The 13,512-nt window shown below is 40.2% G+C and overlaps 1 protein-coding gene across 1 annotated transcript in view; it reads left to right on the top strand.

The window, feature by feature from the left end:
• Window positions 1–471: 471 nt before the first annotated feature.
• The window catches only part of LOC106804938 (C-1-tetrahydrofolate synthase, cytoplasmic-like), a gene marked incomplete at its 5' end in the record, with an annotated part of 25,140 nt that continues 12,099 nt past the window's right edge, over window positions 472–13,512 (top strand). The window contains 8 exon segments of the mRNA XM_014806349.1: window positions 472–562; window positions 2,008–2,121; window positions 5,116–5,252; window positions 5,989–6,089; window positions 6,347–6,483; window positions 7,453–7,564; window positions 7,938–8,107; window positions 11,961–12,050. Of these exon segments, the coding sequence (XP_014661835.1) occupies window positions 472–562; window positions 2,008–2,121; window positions 5,116–5,252; window positions 5,989–6,089; window positions 6,347–6,483; window positions 7,453–7,564; window positions 7,938–8,107; window positions 11,961–12,050 (952 nt within the window).

Below are 13,512 nucleotides of genomic sequence, written 5' to 3' on the forward strand. Positions count from 1 at the left end.
GTCATTTGCATAATGGAGGACCTTCCCATTCACAAGCCAGGTCGTTTTTATTACAATGTTTAGTTTATAGTGGTCTCAACTCTTTTTGTGAATGCCCCACTAGGGAGGGATAGAAGTTCCTCTTCTATTCCTCTCCAGTTGTGGAAGTTTCTCGAGTGTCACGCTTTCTGGAGTTTAATGATGCATCCATTCCTCCATTTTTCTCGTAATACTTTATCTTTAGTACTATATATCCTACTCGTCCAGATTTCTTTGATTAAGTGATGTGTGCTGCTGCAGTAGGATCGACCTTCAGTCCTTTAACTGGGATGATGTCTGGATCAGAAGCTTGGCCATTTTGGATTTTCTGATGGCATGTGTAATTTGACTGTCGTTATGGGCTCTAAGTTGGTGCCCAAAGTTCACAACTCTGTATGCCTTTCCGCATGAAATGTACATGGATTAAGTGATATTTCTGTTGTATTGTAACAGCGATGTTCGAGAAAAACTGGCCCTGGATGTGCAAAAGTTAAAGGAAGAATGCAGTGTTCCTGGTTTCGCTCCAGGTCTTGCAATTGTTCAGGTAAGCAATCATTTAGGTAATCACTCGGTCGTTCACCGTACTATAGTTAATTTCAAGTGAAATCGTATGACAGTTTGTGCGATACAATATTTACAGTTATGAACAAAAATTATTTTGTTTCTATACCCAATAATTTATTTCCACTAAGCATTTGATTTGTATTAGTAATGTACTCATTTTTAGCTGACCTTGACATCCGTCTTTTAGCTCGCCTTTTTTCCTTTTTTCGCTTTTCTTCGTCTTTTTTCGCCTTTTAGCTCGCATTTTTAGCTCGCCTTGACCTTGATTGGCTATTGCCATGGGTCGTCGTTCGTCCGTCCGTCCTTCCGTCAACATTTGGCTACGGTCAATGATAACTCAGGAACCGTTTGACCCACATGTTTGAAATTGGGTATAGTTGTTACTGCTATGCTCCATATTGAACGTCCTATTTTGGAGCACGCCAGTCGGACGTACTTTCGAGCCACAGCAATTTTTTGGCAAAATTGGGAATTGCCATTAGTCAGTTCAGGTTCAACGGATTTTGCTCATTTTTGGTATGTGAATGAATAAGGGCCAGGGGTTTTGATATTTAAAAATTATGCAAATTAGGTAGGTTTTGGCAATTATATAGCATAATAAGTTATAGACACGCAGATAACAGTCTGTGGTGTCACACTCGTCTGGGTCGTTTTACAAGATTTCATTGACAATATCTTAATGCAAAATTGGTATTTCCTCCACCCTGCTGATTAGAGTAAAGTTTTACAAAACATGTCGGAACGCAGCATAACCTATTTATTTCGAACGCCATCGCTAAGAAACATCAAAGCGGGTATAGCGCCATCTACCGTCACAAATTGTGATTCATTTTGGTTTATAAATTATTATTGCGATATTTACAGATGGCAACCGTGTGCTACTGCCTAGAAAAACTCATACGAAGTAAACACTTCCATGCAACCAATTAACCTTTGACAAAAGTTGTGTTATGGGCAGGGAAACACCATTGCCACGTGGTATATAGCAGCTACGTGGAATAAGCGTATCCTCTCAATCTTACACGTTACACATCGGGAGCTCCGCTTTTAGGCAGTGCCTAAATCTGAATATTATAAAAACGTTAAATGGCGATCATTTAGGTGTAACGCCATCACTCGCCCACATCTCAGACTTTCACATCTCAAACATTTATTTTCACATAAAAATTTACACATAATTATCAAGAGTAATTATATATAATGGGAGTTCTCCCAATATATACTCTTCGTTTCTATAATGTACGTTGATGGTTGCTCAATTAAAACTGACTTCTTCTCACTCACTCATTTGTGTCCTTTTTTGTGGTGAGCTACAGTGTCATTGACACTTTCATTCTTGTAGAATTTATGTATTCATGTAATGGTAGAATTATTGCATTCACTTCTGTACGGAGATAATGTTCTTGATTGTTTTTTGGCCTCCAGGTGGGATCACGTAGTGATTCTAATGTCTATGTGAACCACAAGATCAAGGCTGCAGCTGAGGTTGGCATCAATGCTGTACACGTGAGGCTGCCCAAGTCTATTAGTCAAGCAGAGGTAACACTTGGACATGTCTCGCTATAAATGCTGCAGTGCTTGCACTTGCCTGTTCATAGATGGCGACACATGATAAGTTATTTTTTAGTTCATATTTCTTCTAGGATAAAAATGTGTGCAACTGTACAGAGATGCTGCCACGGGTGAAGTTTTATTGTATGGCATCTGTTTTTGATAGTGCATAAACATGATTTTAAGGATACTGTCCAGCGTTTAGGCAAAATTTTACTGATTTTTAGCTCGCCTTGACATCGTCAAGATGAGCTATTGCCATGGGGTGTCGTACGTCCGTCAACATTTGGCTACGGTCAACGATAACTCAAGAACAGTTTGACCCACATGTTTTAAATTGCATATAGTTGTTACTCCTATGGGAGAGGTTTGAACATCCTACTTTGGAGCACGCCAGTCGACCTACTTTCGAGCCACGCCCACTTTTTGGCAAAAATGGAAATGGTCATAAGTCAGTTCAGGTTCAACGGATTTTGCTCATTTTTTGTATGTGAATGAATAAGGACTGGCCCCAAAACATATCACGCAAGTTTTGATATTTTTAAAAAATTATGCAAATTAGGTAGATTTTGGCAATTTCACTATGCATTTCAGTGTCTGCCTTCGGCCAACGATAACTCAAGAACCGTTTGACCCACCCACATGTTTCAAATTGCATATATAGTTGTTACTCCTATGGGAGAGGTTTGAACGTCCTATTTTGGAGCACGCCAGTCGACCTACTTTCGAGCCACCTCCACTTTTTGGCAGAAATGGAAATGGCCATAAGTCAGTTCAGGTTCAACGGATTTTGCTCATTTCTAGTATATGTGAATGAATAAGGACTGGCCCCAAAACATTTATCACACGGGTTTTGATTTTTTTTTTAATTATGCAAATTAGGTAGATTCTGGCAATTTCACTACGCCCACTTTTTGGCAAAAATGAAAATGGCCATCTAAATTCATTCGATTTTGTTAAATTTTGGTATGTGAATGTGTAAGGCTAGCTCCAAAACAGTTTTTACTCCTATGGGAGAGATGACAACGTCCTATTACGTTTATTTCGTCTAACTGGTTAAAAACTCTACAATCATGCCTGTAATAATTATTATGTTTTAGATTCTTTGTTACAGTAATTTGACTGGAATATTTTATTGTTTTTATTTGCGCGATATTCGAAAACCAAAATGGCGATCATTTAGGCATGTAGCGCCATCTCTCATCAAGATTTCAGACTTTCAGATCTGAAACATTTATTTTCGCATCAAAACTTATGCATATATATCATTACATACATGTGTATACGTAACATACATGATACAACCAGCATTTTCACGGTATTGACTATGCCAGTAGCATCAACCCTTCTACAGCTGTCATCTGCCAGTGATAGTTGAAATTGCTGCTCGGCCGAAAATGGCTTTTGCCCCTCGTTACATACCTTACATTTAGGCCCGCGTTTGTTGACACATCTTATAGTTACATCATGCAGTATTCGCACGTTTTGCATGAAATCACGATGGTGTCGCCTCGTCATTTCTCACAATTTCTCAAGGTGCACAGAACATTTTACCAATTTAGTGGTTTAAGTTAGTCATGGATATGTCACTGTAAGTACAAACATTAGATATTTCACATACGTTCACCCATTTTGCACACAGGCTGTCGATCATTGTTAAAAAACAGAACAACGCTGATTTCTCCGTTTCGATTTCTGCCACAGTAGCTGATGTATGTAGCTCTGTAATTATAACTCTAAATTATTTAATTTTACACTCGTTTTAATGGTAACATATTGCAGTAAAAAAGTATGTCAGGGATTGTTATTAAGTGCTGTATTTTATGAGTTATGGTTCCTTGTTCGCAAAAATTTTCAATTTGAATATGTTACATAAATTTTAAGTACTTTTTTTTCAGTAAATATAAAGCTTAAAGAAAACTCCTGACACACTTTTTTGGTTCATGCAGTCATACTGTACTTAACGAAAGTTTTGCTTTCTCACTCTTGGTGGTTTACAATTGAGAGATATCCAAAATTCCATTTTTTACATAAAAATTCAAAATTTGTGTTGTAAGTTTAACATAATTAGGTGCTGGAAATTTCATGAAATTTTTTGGCTTGAGCATAGAGATACATCTCATCTATAAATAAAACGTTTGATTAATTTGATTCATTCCTCAATAAACGTTTACTCTTCGTTAGAGCAATATACCCGTGCAAAAGCTGGACAGTCTCCACATGTTTTCCGAGGATTTCACATGATTTTATCAACCGTTTTCATATTTTCTCAACCGTTTTGATACTTACCGCAGTACTCCTTGCATAACACGAAATGTATATAGTAAGGCTATCATGTCACAGAACTCTCGCACAACATTCTTTCGACCAATATGTGCACTGATCTGCATTTCAAATGAGACTGTTTACATATATATATGTTAACAAACCTAACGCGTGATTTTTGCTCTCGCGAGACCGGACCCCTGTCTCTACACTAGGTTAATTACCTTTGTATACATTTCGAGATAGGTACCAGTCTATAAATATTTGTGTCACGTAACTACATGCCGCAACTATAATGGGGTTGGTTTTAATAGGATTAATCACAAATATTAGCATATTTTTTAAGACAAAATCATACCAATGAATGCATTAAAACGGGAAGGTTTATAGGCAGGCGTTTGTTTTACACAAGCAATATCACCATATGACTGAATCAATGGAAACACCAAAAGTGCTATTTATATGCAGGTGTCTGCTATTTTCACATGACCGCTAACACGTTTACCTTCATATCTAATGTATTGAATGTCTAGGAATACATCTAGATCACATCAAGCCAAATCGAGGAAACATCAAAAGTGACATTTACATGCAGGTGTCCGCTCGACACATGTCCGCTAACACGTTTACTTTCATATCTACTGCTTTGGACGTCTAGGTTAAGATCTGAATGTCATTGAGGGTATTTGACTCATTTCCCTGTTTTCGCACGCGCAGTTACTGCTGGAGATCCAGAAGCTGAACAACGACAACAGCATCCACGGCATCATCGTGCAGCTGCCGCTCGATTCCGACGAGAAGCTGGACAGTGACCTCGCGACGAATACCGTGTTGCCAGAGAAAGACGTCGATGGGTACGAATGCGTAAATGCAACACGCGACGTGTCGTCCGGTCAGTTAGGTCACGGCAGGGCTGTCGATCGGCATTCGATCAATAACAAATTGTCGGTCACAATTCGCTCGGTGACAAATTGTCGGTTACAATCTGATCAATAACAATATCTTTGTCGTTATTCGATCAAGTCAGTCACTATTTGATCGTTAACAGTCTCTTGGTCATCATTCGATCAGTAATCAACAGTCAACTGTCGGTCACTATTATTAGATCGTTAACAATCTCTTGGTCGTTATTCGATCAGTAAGCAACTGATAGTCACTATTTGTTATCAATAAAAACCTCTTGGTCAATATTCGATCAATAACAAACTGTCGGTCACCATTTGATCATAACAGACTCTTGGTCACTATTCTATCCACAACAAACTGTTGGTCACTATTCCATGAATAACAAGCTGTTGATGTCTAATCACTGTAATTGTGTTTTACCTACATTTGAAAATAGTGCTGTCATATCTGATGACACTAGATTGGTTTTGATCTACAGCACATATAATTATGTTAATTGTCTAATATGACAGTGGGTGGTCTTGATAAAATGGTTCACCAACCAAATGGTATGCTTGCTTATATACTCAAACCTGTATGTAAGAATCAATCAAGGGATACCTCAAAGGTGTTCTATATGAACGTGTCTGCTTAAAAGAGGTGCTCGCTAATAGAGCTTTGACTGTATTTGTGTTATTCCTGCAGGCTGAATTGCATAAATGCAGGAAAGCTATCCAGGGGTGACCTTGAGAACTGTTTTATCCCATGCACACCCAGAGGAAGTCTGGAACTGATAAGGAGAACTGGTAACCTGCATTCGTCATGGTATCTTGGTCGCCATCTGTACACCATATATATAATGTTTAGCAAAAATTCGTATCCCATGATGGATAATGGTCAATCATGGAGGAGTAAAATTTCTACCCCATTTATGCTAAACACAATTTAAAAAAAGTTATACCAAAGAGGAGAATATGTAAGCATTGTTTCTGGCTTCAAATTTATGTATTTAGGCAATGCATGTATGTATGCACGTATGCATTAATGTATATTTTTATGGCAGGTATGGAAGTAAAGGGGGTTGATGCCGTTGTGCTGGGGCGCAGCAAGATACTTGGCTCTCCAATGGCTGACCTGCTGAAGTGGAACCATGCCACTGTAACCACCTGCCATACCAGAACTAAAGACCTAGCTAGCCACGTAGGTGAAATTGGCGCAGTGTACGAGCAAACCTTAGTCTAGAACGATTCGCACTTACGTGATTATGCTGGCGACGAGACGGTACGATGTCCGGGTCGTTGACTGGATGATGACTCGGTGGCCGCTGACAGGTGACACGCTGATCGCGGCGAAACTCGTGCTTAGAGTGTAAAACGTATATTAGAAGAAATACTAGAGAAGTTGCTATCTACGCAACTATTGCCACTACCCAACCAAACCGCTGGTCACGTGCACCAGTCTAAGTGAGTCTTTCACCTCCGTTACCAGGTTCACGGTTTGGCATGTGCGAGGTAGTCGCCTTAAGGGTAGTGTCACGTTGTTGCGTCGATAGATAACAGGAACACAGTATTGTGAATATTACTCTTCGTGCGTCTATTTCACTCTACTCAAACACAATCATATGATACTATACAGATGTCTCCGCGTCGTAAGACTCGCGTCGCGTGTCGCGTAACTGAATACAATAATGTCGTACCTTAGAGTTGCACTTCGCGGAGACGCTCGGCGGGGTGAGGTGACGGTAGGAGGGCGAAGGGTAGCTCGGAGAAGTAGCGTTGAAAACGGGTGTGGGAGCTAGGCTAAAACTGAACTTGCAAAGAAGAGGGTTAGAGCCGAGATGATGCCTGGGGAATATTCATGGCAGATCGGCCCTCGAGTCATTAGTGTGCTGGGACGCTACGGGCGTGGTGTATCGTGATTACCTGCGGCGTTCTATTATTATTTATCACTTAGAGTGTAGAGGTGTGTTGTTTCTAGTGATTGCATTTGGGGAATAGTGTGAGGCGATATATTTCCTCTGTGCGAGAGCCTGCGCTCTCCTACACTTATTTCGTATTGTTGTATGATGACCTTGGTGGATATTTTGGTCTACCTTGGCATGCCCATGGCCTATTATAGGCGGTCTGTAGTCGTGCTAGCAGCAAGCAACGTACATTCGTGATATTTCAGGTGAGCAAAGCTGATCTGTTGGTCGTCGGGGTAGGGGTTCCGAATCTTCTCAAAGGCGAGTGGGTAAAGCCAGGTGCCGTCGTTATCGACTGCGGAATCAACGTCATTCCAGGTACACATTATATTAATTAATAGCCGAGCAACTGGTTTTCGTTTGTTTTCATGTTGTGTCGCCATTTATTAATTTTGCTGTGGTGTTCTTTCAACTATGTAACTTCACCTCTTTTGCTACTCGATCTTATAATTTTAATCGCCTGGTGTTTGTTTTTTATAGCCCGTTTCATTTAATTGCATGCTTTGATTATAGATTTAAATTTCGATTTCAAGTAATTTTAATCGTAATGGTATTGGCCGGCGATAGTCTCTTGACATAGGTTCGGTCACAAATTCCCATTCCTACCGCACCGCACGATCCAGTTAAGGCATTTCGCAGTTGACGATCGCTTGCCGATTAGCGAAATTAACGATTTCTCGATCGAATGCAGACGCGACCAAGAAGAAAGGCACGAAGCTGGTCGGTGACATCGAGTTTGACGTCGCGAAGGAGCGAGCGGGCTGGATCACGCCTGTGCCTGGCGGAGTGGGGCCTATGACCGTCGCCATGCTGCTCGCGAACACGTACGACAGCGCTCGCAGGAGTGCCGCAAACTTTAAGGTGCAGTTGGGCAGCGCGTTGCCTCTCTACTTGCCCTACCTAAGGAGACTAATCCGTAGATAGAGGGTTGCGATCGGTGAGGGGGGGGGGTCGGCATGTTTTAAGACTTCTCGCAGGAGTGCCGCAAACGTTAAGGTGCAGTTCGACAGCGCGTTGCCTCCCTACTTGCCCTACCTAAGGAGACTAATGCGTAGATAGAGGGTTGGGATCAGATGGGTGTTTTGACTGTTTTATTTAGACTGGTAGGGTGTGTGTGGTTGGGGTGGGGGGGGGATGTTATACATAGATATGGCACAAATACGTGTGACGTGCGAGTGGGAATCTTGGAGTAAGTTTGTGTGGTTTCTTAAGATTAAATAAGAATCTTCCCTGGCTGATTTCATTTGCTCCTTAATGGTGTGGCCAAAATTCATGTTGAGGCAATTTGATTAAAATGGTTGGCAATGTATGACGCGAAATGCGAGTGCTTTGCTTAGTAAGTTTCACTACAGGAATCGTGTCTCAACTGTGGGTCGTAAAATTTCTTTGTTCTCTTTTAATCTTCTTCTTCTCACACCTCCTCTTGTTTTTCGCATACTCTGCTCTACCAGCTACTATCGTAGCTTCACGTAGTATCGTTTACTACGGAGTTATTACTTCGGCGTACTTGTGAGAATTCCATCTCTGTCAAACGCTGGTGGATATTGAGATGATTTATTTTATCAAATGTCAGCGTCCGGCACCTTTGTAATATAAATCCAAGAGTCACATGATGAGGACAATGAGATGAAAAGAAATTCATATTTCAAATGCGTTGGTATTTTTGTGGGTGTAATGGAGTACCGGTGTTAAGCGAAACTTACCAACTTTACTACAGACACTTTCTGTCAAGCAAGAATTCCCAATAAGTGTTTAAACAGCGTGGAAATGTGCGAGCTTTTTACTTTAAGGCGATTTTCGCTAGAGTATGCCTAACCATGGTACATCGCACTAACCACTGTAGCGCATGCTGTGCTTGCTCGTATATTCTGGCAACTATGCAATGACTATGACAGTATACTGTACAGGAGGGCAATATCTGCATCTTTCTTCCACTATCACTTCACCTCACTTGCTCATGGGTCACAGTTGCACTAGCATGCAATATACCACTAGCACCACCAATAAACTTCAACCGATTTTAAAAATCGGATACATCGTTTTCCGCTAGGGTGCCCTGCACTTGCAGGTTTGGACCTCCAGCTGTAGCAAGTGAGATTCCTCGAACATTACTATTTAAAGTGATTACGTCACCGTAAATAGTAAAAAATTAAAAAAATATTTCCACTTTTTTACAAAATATAAGTAATTCCGGTCACTTTTTATGGTTAAATTGCTGCATTATACTTCTTGTTTTACTATATACACTCATACGTAGCCCATAGCACGTAAGCAATTAATGTTGGGAACATTAATATCAAATCGTCCGGGTTTTTTTAATTTTTAACTAGTTGAGAAACAATCTTATCAGGTAAGAATTTGACGATACGTTTAGTCCCGTTAGTTCAAAAAAATTGCAACAAAAATTTTACAAATTTTACCATAGAAAATTCGTGACGTAGTCCTAGTCAATTTAAGGTAAAAGGTGCATCATGGTAACTAACTCCTTCATGTCATTGGTACTCTTACACAATAATTTACACGAAAATATTTGCTAATATAAACGGAAAATTCCGCCTTACTGATCTCCAGTGGTAACAACTCATTTCTGAGTAGAAATATGATACAGTTGAAGTGATTATAGCAGAAAGCAGCACTGATTCATGTTCTAAATTATTGAATAACTGCATTGCTAACGAAATTTTAATGTATTTGATTGCTTTAAAACCCAGAACCTACCAACACTTATTTTTAAAATTCCACCATATGAAGACAAAGTTAATGTAACACACAAAATGTGTCAAAATTTATGGTTAGTGAAATGAATGCGTTTTTGGTTCTGTTAACATGTAAAAGTAACATGTACAAGTCGCTGTGATACCGATAGTGGACAAACAAAAATATGTGTGTGTAATTTAATGATCAGTGGTGGGTGCATAGGGCAAGGAAAAGTTGTCCCTTTCTTAGTGTACAGTGTTGGAGTTTCATGTTTATTGCCAAATTTCAGAATTCTTATGTGTAGGTTATTATGTGTCTGAGTCTGTCAATGTGTAAAAAATTGTGTAAGATTGTTTAACATGTTAAAATAAACGTAGGTGTAGGTATGTGTTTTTAGGTGAACGCATGGTGCCTCTTATTTACACAGTGCCCGTGTTCGATTAATTCTTAATACTGTACGTGTTAATACTTTACACAGTTATTATGCATTTTATAATATAAAGCGAAATTGGAAAACAGAAATATAATCTAGGCATGCATTCCTATTTTTGATTGAAATATATAAAAATGGCATTTTATTTGCCAGTTATTTTATTACAGTTTATATTACTCAGGAGTAATTCTCGTTAATAAAGCATGAATGTTTTTGTCAAAGGTTTCTTCTTTTCTGATCCCATTTGTTAATGAGCTTTGTTTTCAGGTGGATATTAAATAATTTATATTATGATTTTTGATGTCTAAGTATCACTTATTTTATAGCACTTCTTTCATATAGTTTTATAGTTTCATATTATCAATAATTAGTAATCCTTGCACTTTTATCCATAAAACATTTGTAATATGCAAGTTAGTCTGTGACACTGTCCAAATAGTTTTGAACCTCTGCGGGTATTTGACGTTTCATATTTTGCCCAAGTCTGTCATTAATTGGTCTAACTATTATTCAAGTTTGTGTTATATCATCAGTGTTGTTTATTTTAATTGATGCTATAATTTTTAGTATTACAGAATTTAGGTTGATGTGTAGTTACATTGATTTAAATGTTAAGTTTAAATTTTTCCCTATTTCATAAAGGTTTATCAACGTGACTTGAACTTGGCTTTTCTGAATTTGAAAGATGAATAGTTGACACGTATAAGTAAGTGTACAGTCTAACTAAAATGGAAAGAATGGAAGTAGTAGACTCATGTTGCCGATGTCATGGTGGTTTGATAGAAAGTATCACTGTTTAACAGGTGTTGCAACGGTGTTGGCAACACCACCCACGTTACTAGGCTGGAAAATGACAAAATAAAACTGAATTTTAAAGAAATTCATTCATGGCTCAGTTGCATTTTAATCCGTTTAGATGGCATGCTGTGGAAAGTTTACAATCAGTGTTTTCAGTAATGGATACATATATATAATATGTGAATGAAGTTAGTGTGCCTTAATTTCTCACCTCATTGCATGAATTTATATATAATATGTGAATGAAGTTAGTGTGCCTTAATTTCTCACCTCATTGCATGAATTTCCTCATCTTTCATGACGTTTGTGTGTGATTTTGCTCACAAATTTATGGCTAGCTTAATGATTTTGTGAGCATGTTCTTGGACATGGAATATATCTAAGCATCAATTACATAATGAATTTAAACCCCTCTGACAATAGCCAATTGCCCAAGCTGGCAGTAATGTTCTAATCTTTGTCACGTTCTGTGTTTAAAATAATGGTGATTGAAAATTTACAAGTTTATAGTTATACTCGGTTGCTACAACCCAGGTTTACCTTCCTGTAGTGGTTGTGTGAAAGCGTTTTTCATGCGTAACTTTCTTAGGAATTGTAAAGCGTGTGCGTTTTCGGTTCAAGTAAGAGATGAATATTATCCACTCCTGGTATAATGTTATATACTGTAATTTGTTTTTACACCATTATACTAGTGGTGAAAAGAAATGGGATTATATATGTGATCTAGATTGGGCTGTTTTACTCTGTAGAACTTTACAGTTACCCTATGTGGAATGCAATTTTCAGAGTGGACCATGGAACATCAGCTATCTGCCACTAGATCTTAAGGACCCTGTTCCTTGTGACCTTGAAGTGGCCAAAGCTCAAACACCAAAGGTATACACTCTTAGTCACAGTCTTATCACTTTCACAAACAATATGCCTACTATGCGTATTTTCTATATGCCCTGTGTGTACCACCGTGTAGCTACGTACGCCAGTTGGCACCGGTCGGTAATAGCCGGCTCTGGTGTTGGCCGACCGGCACGCAGCTTTAAATAACATCCTTCCGACCGGCACAAAAATTATTTGAGTTTGTGTAAAATTACCTTCAAAATAGTGAGCACTCTACAAATAATCACAACTACTGATGCACTTAGAATTAATTTAAAAAACAACTGAGTTTAATCTCAACAATAATTATGCATAAAACCATCTGATCACAGCGTACAGTGCACAGTACAAGTATGTAGCTGGCTATAAGCACCATGATGCTATTATAATAATTTATGCATATGACGCAATCACTGATATTAGCGCTGAAGGGGTCGTTGTTGTATCAGGTACTACAGATACAGGCCCGTAGCCAGGGGGGGTTTCGGTGGGTTCGAACGAACCCCCCCTCAAGCAAAAAAAAAATTTTGAAAATTTGCAAGAATTTCACCTCAGGTCGCTCCATTTTAGTGTAATAATTGCAAAATCTCCATCGTGCGGGAGGGTGAACAGTGAACACCCCCCTCCCACACCCTCCCCCCTTATTTGTGGCGCAGCCGCCAGCTCGCGCCATATATCGACCACAAAGACCACTCGCTTAGGGCTCCCGGCTCGGCCTGGTCGCGTTTGCGCCCAGACGCAGAGGCGTGTACAGGGGGGGTCAGGAGTCCGGAACCCCCACCTTGCTCGCCAGCAGAAAAAACACATCTGAGGGGGTCTAATTTTCAAAAAATTTCTGGGGGAAACGGGCCCTAAGACCGTCCCCCCTCGCGCCCCGTGCTCGCCCAACTTTGGGTTACGGTTTAGACCCGCCCCCCACCCCAGTTCACAATTCCTGTACCGCCCGCCTGCCGCAAATTGCTAAGCCATTGGGAAAACCGGGAACCCCCCCCCCCCGATATAAGCCTGGCGTACGGGGCATGAGATATTGGTTACGTACGAGGCAAACGCGTCATAAAGTATAGCACAAGTGTAGCCAGACACCTGTATCTATTCCTCAGCAAAATCAATTAAAAGCTACCCCCTCCGAGACTGTGTCTTACATAAACGTACCTGCCCACCTAGACCGAATCGCTGTAGATCGAGAAGACGGCTAATACCACACTGAAGGAGAGGAGGAGTGACGCAAGAGGTAGATTAGCGAAGGAAGAGCAGGCGGAGAGGTGATGGAGGAGGAAGACAGGGGGCGGAGGAGGAGGGGAGAAAGGTGGATGGAGGAGCAGGCGGAGACAGGAGCTAGGGGATAGAGGAGGAGGGGAGCAAGGCTGAATGGTAAGGAGGAGCAGAGAGGAAGGAGGATGAAAGGGCAGAAGCGTGATGGAGGAGGAGGAGGAGTAGGGGGCAGGAGGAGGACGGAGGAGGAGCA

This window comes from Priapulus caudatus, unplaced genomic scaffold (genome assembly GCF_000485595.1).
Source record: "Priapulus caudatus unplaced genomic scaffold, Priapulus_caudatus-5.0.1 Scaffold93, whole genome shotgun sequence".
Classification (NCBI taxonomy): Eukaryota; Metazoa; Priapulida; class Priapulimorpha; order Priapulimorphida; family Priapulidae; genus Priapulus; species Priapulus caudatus.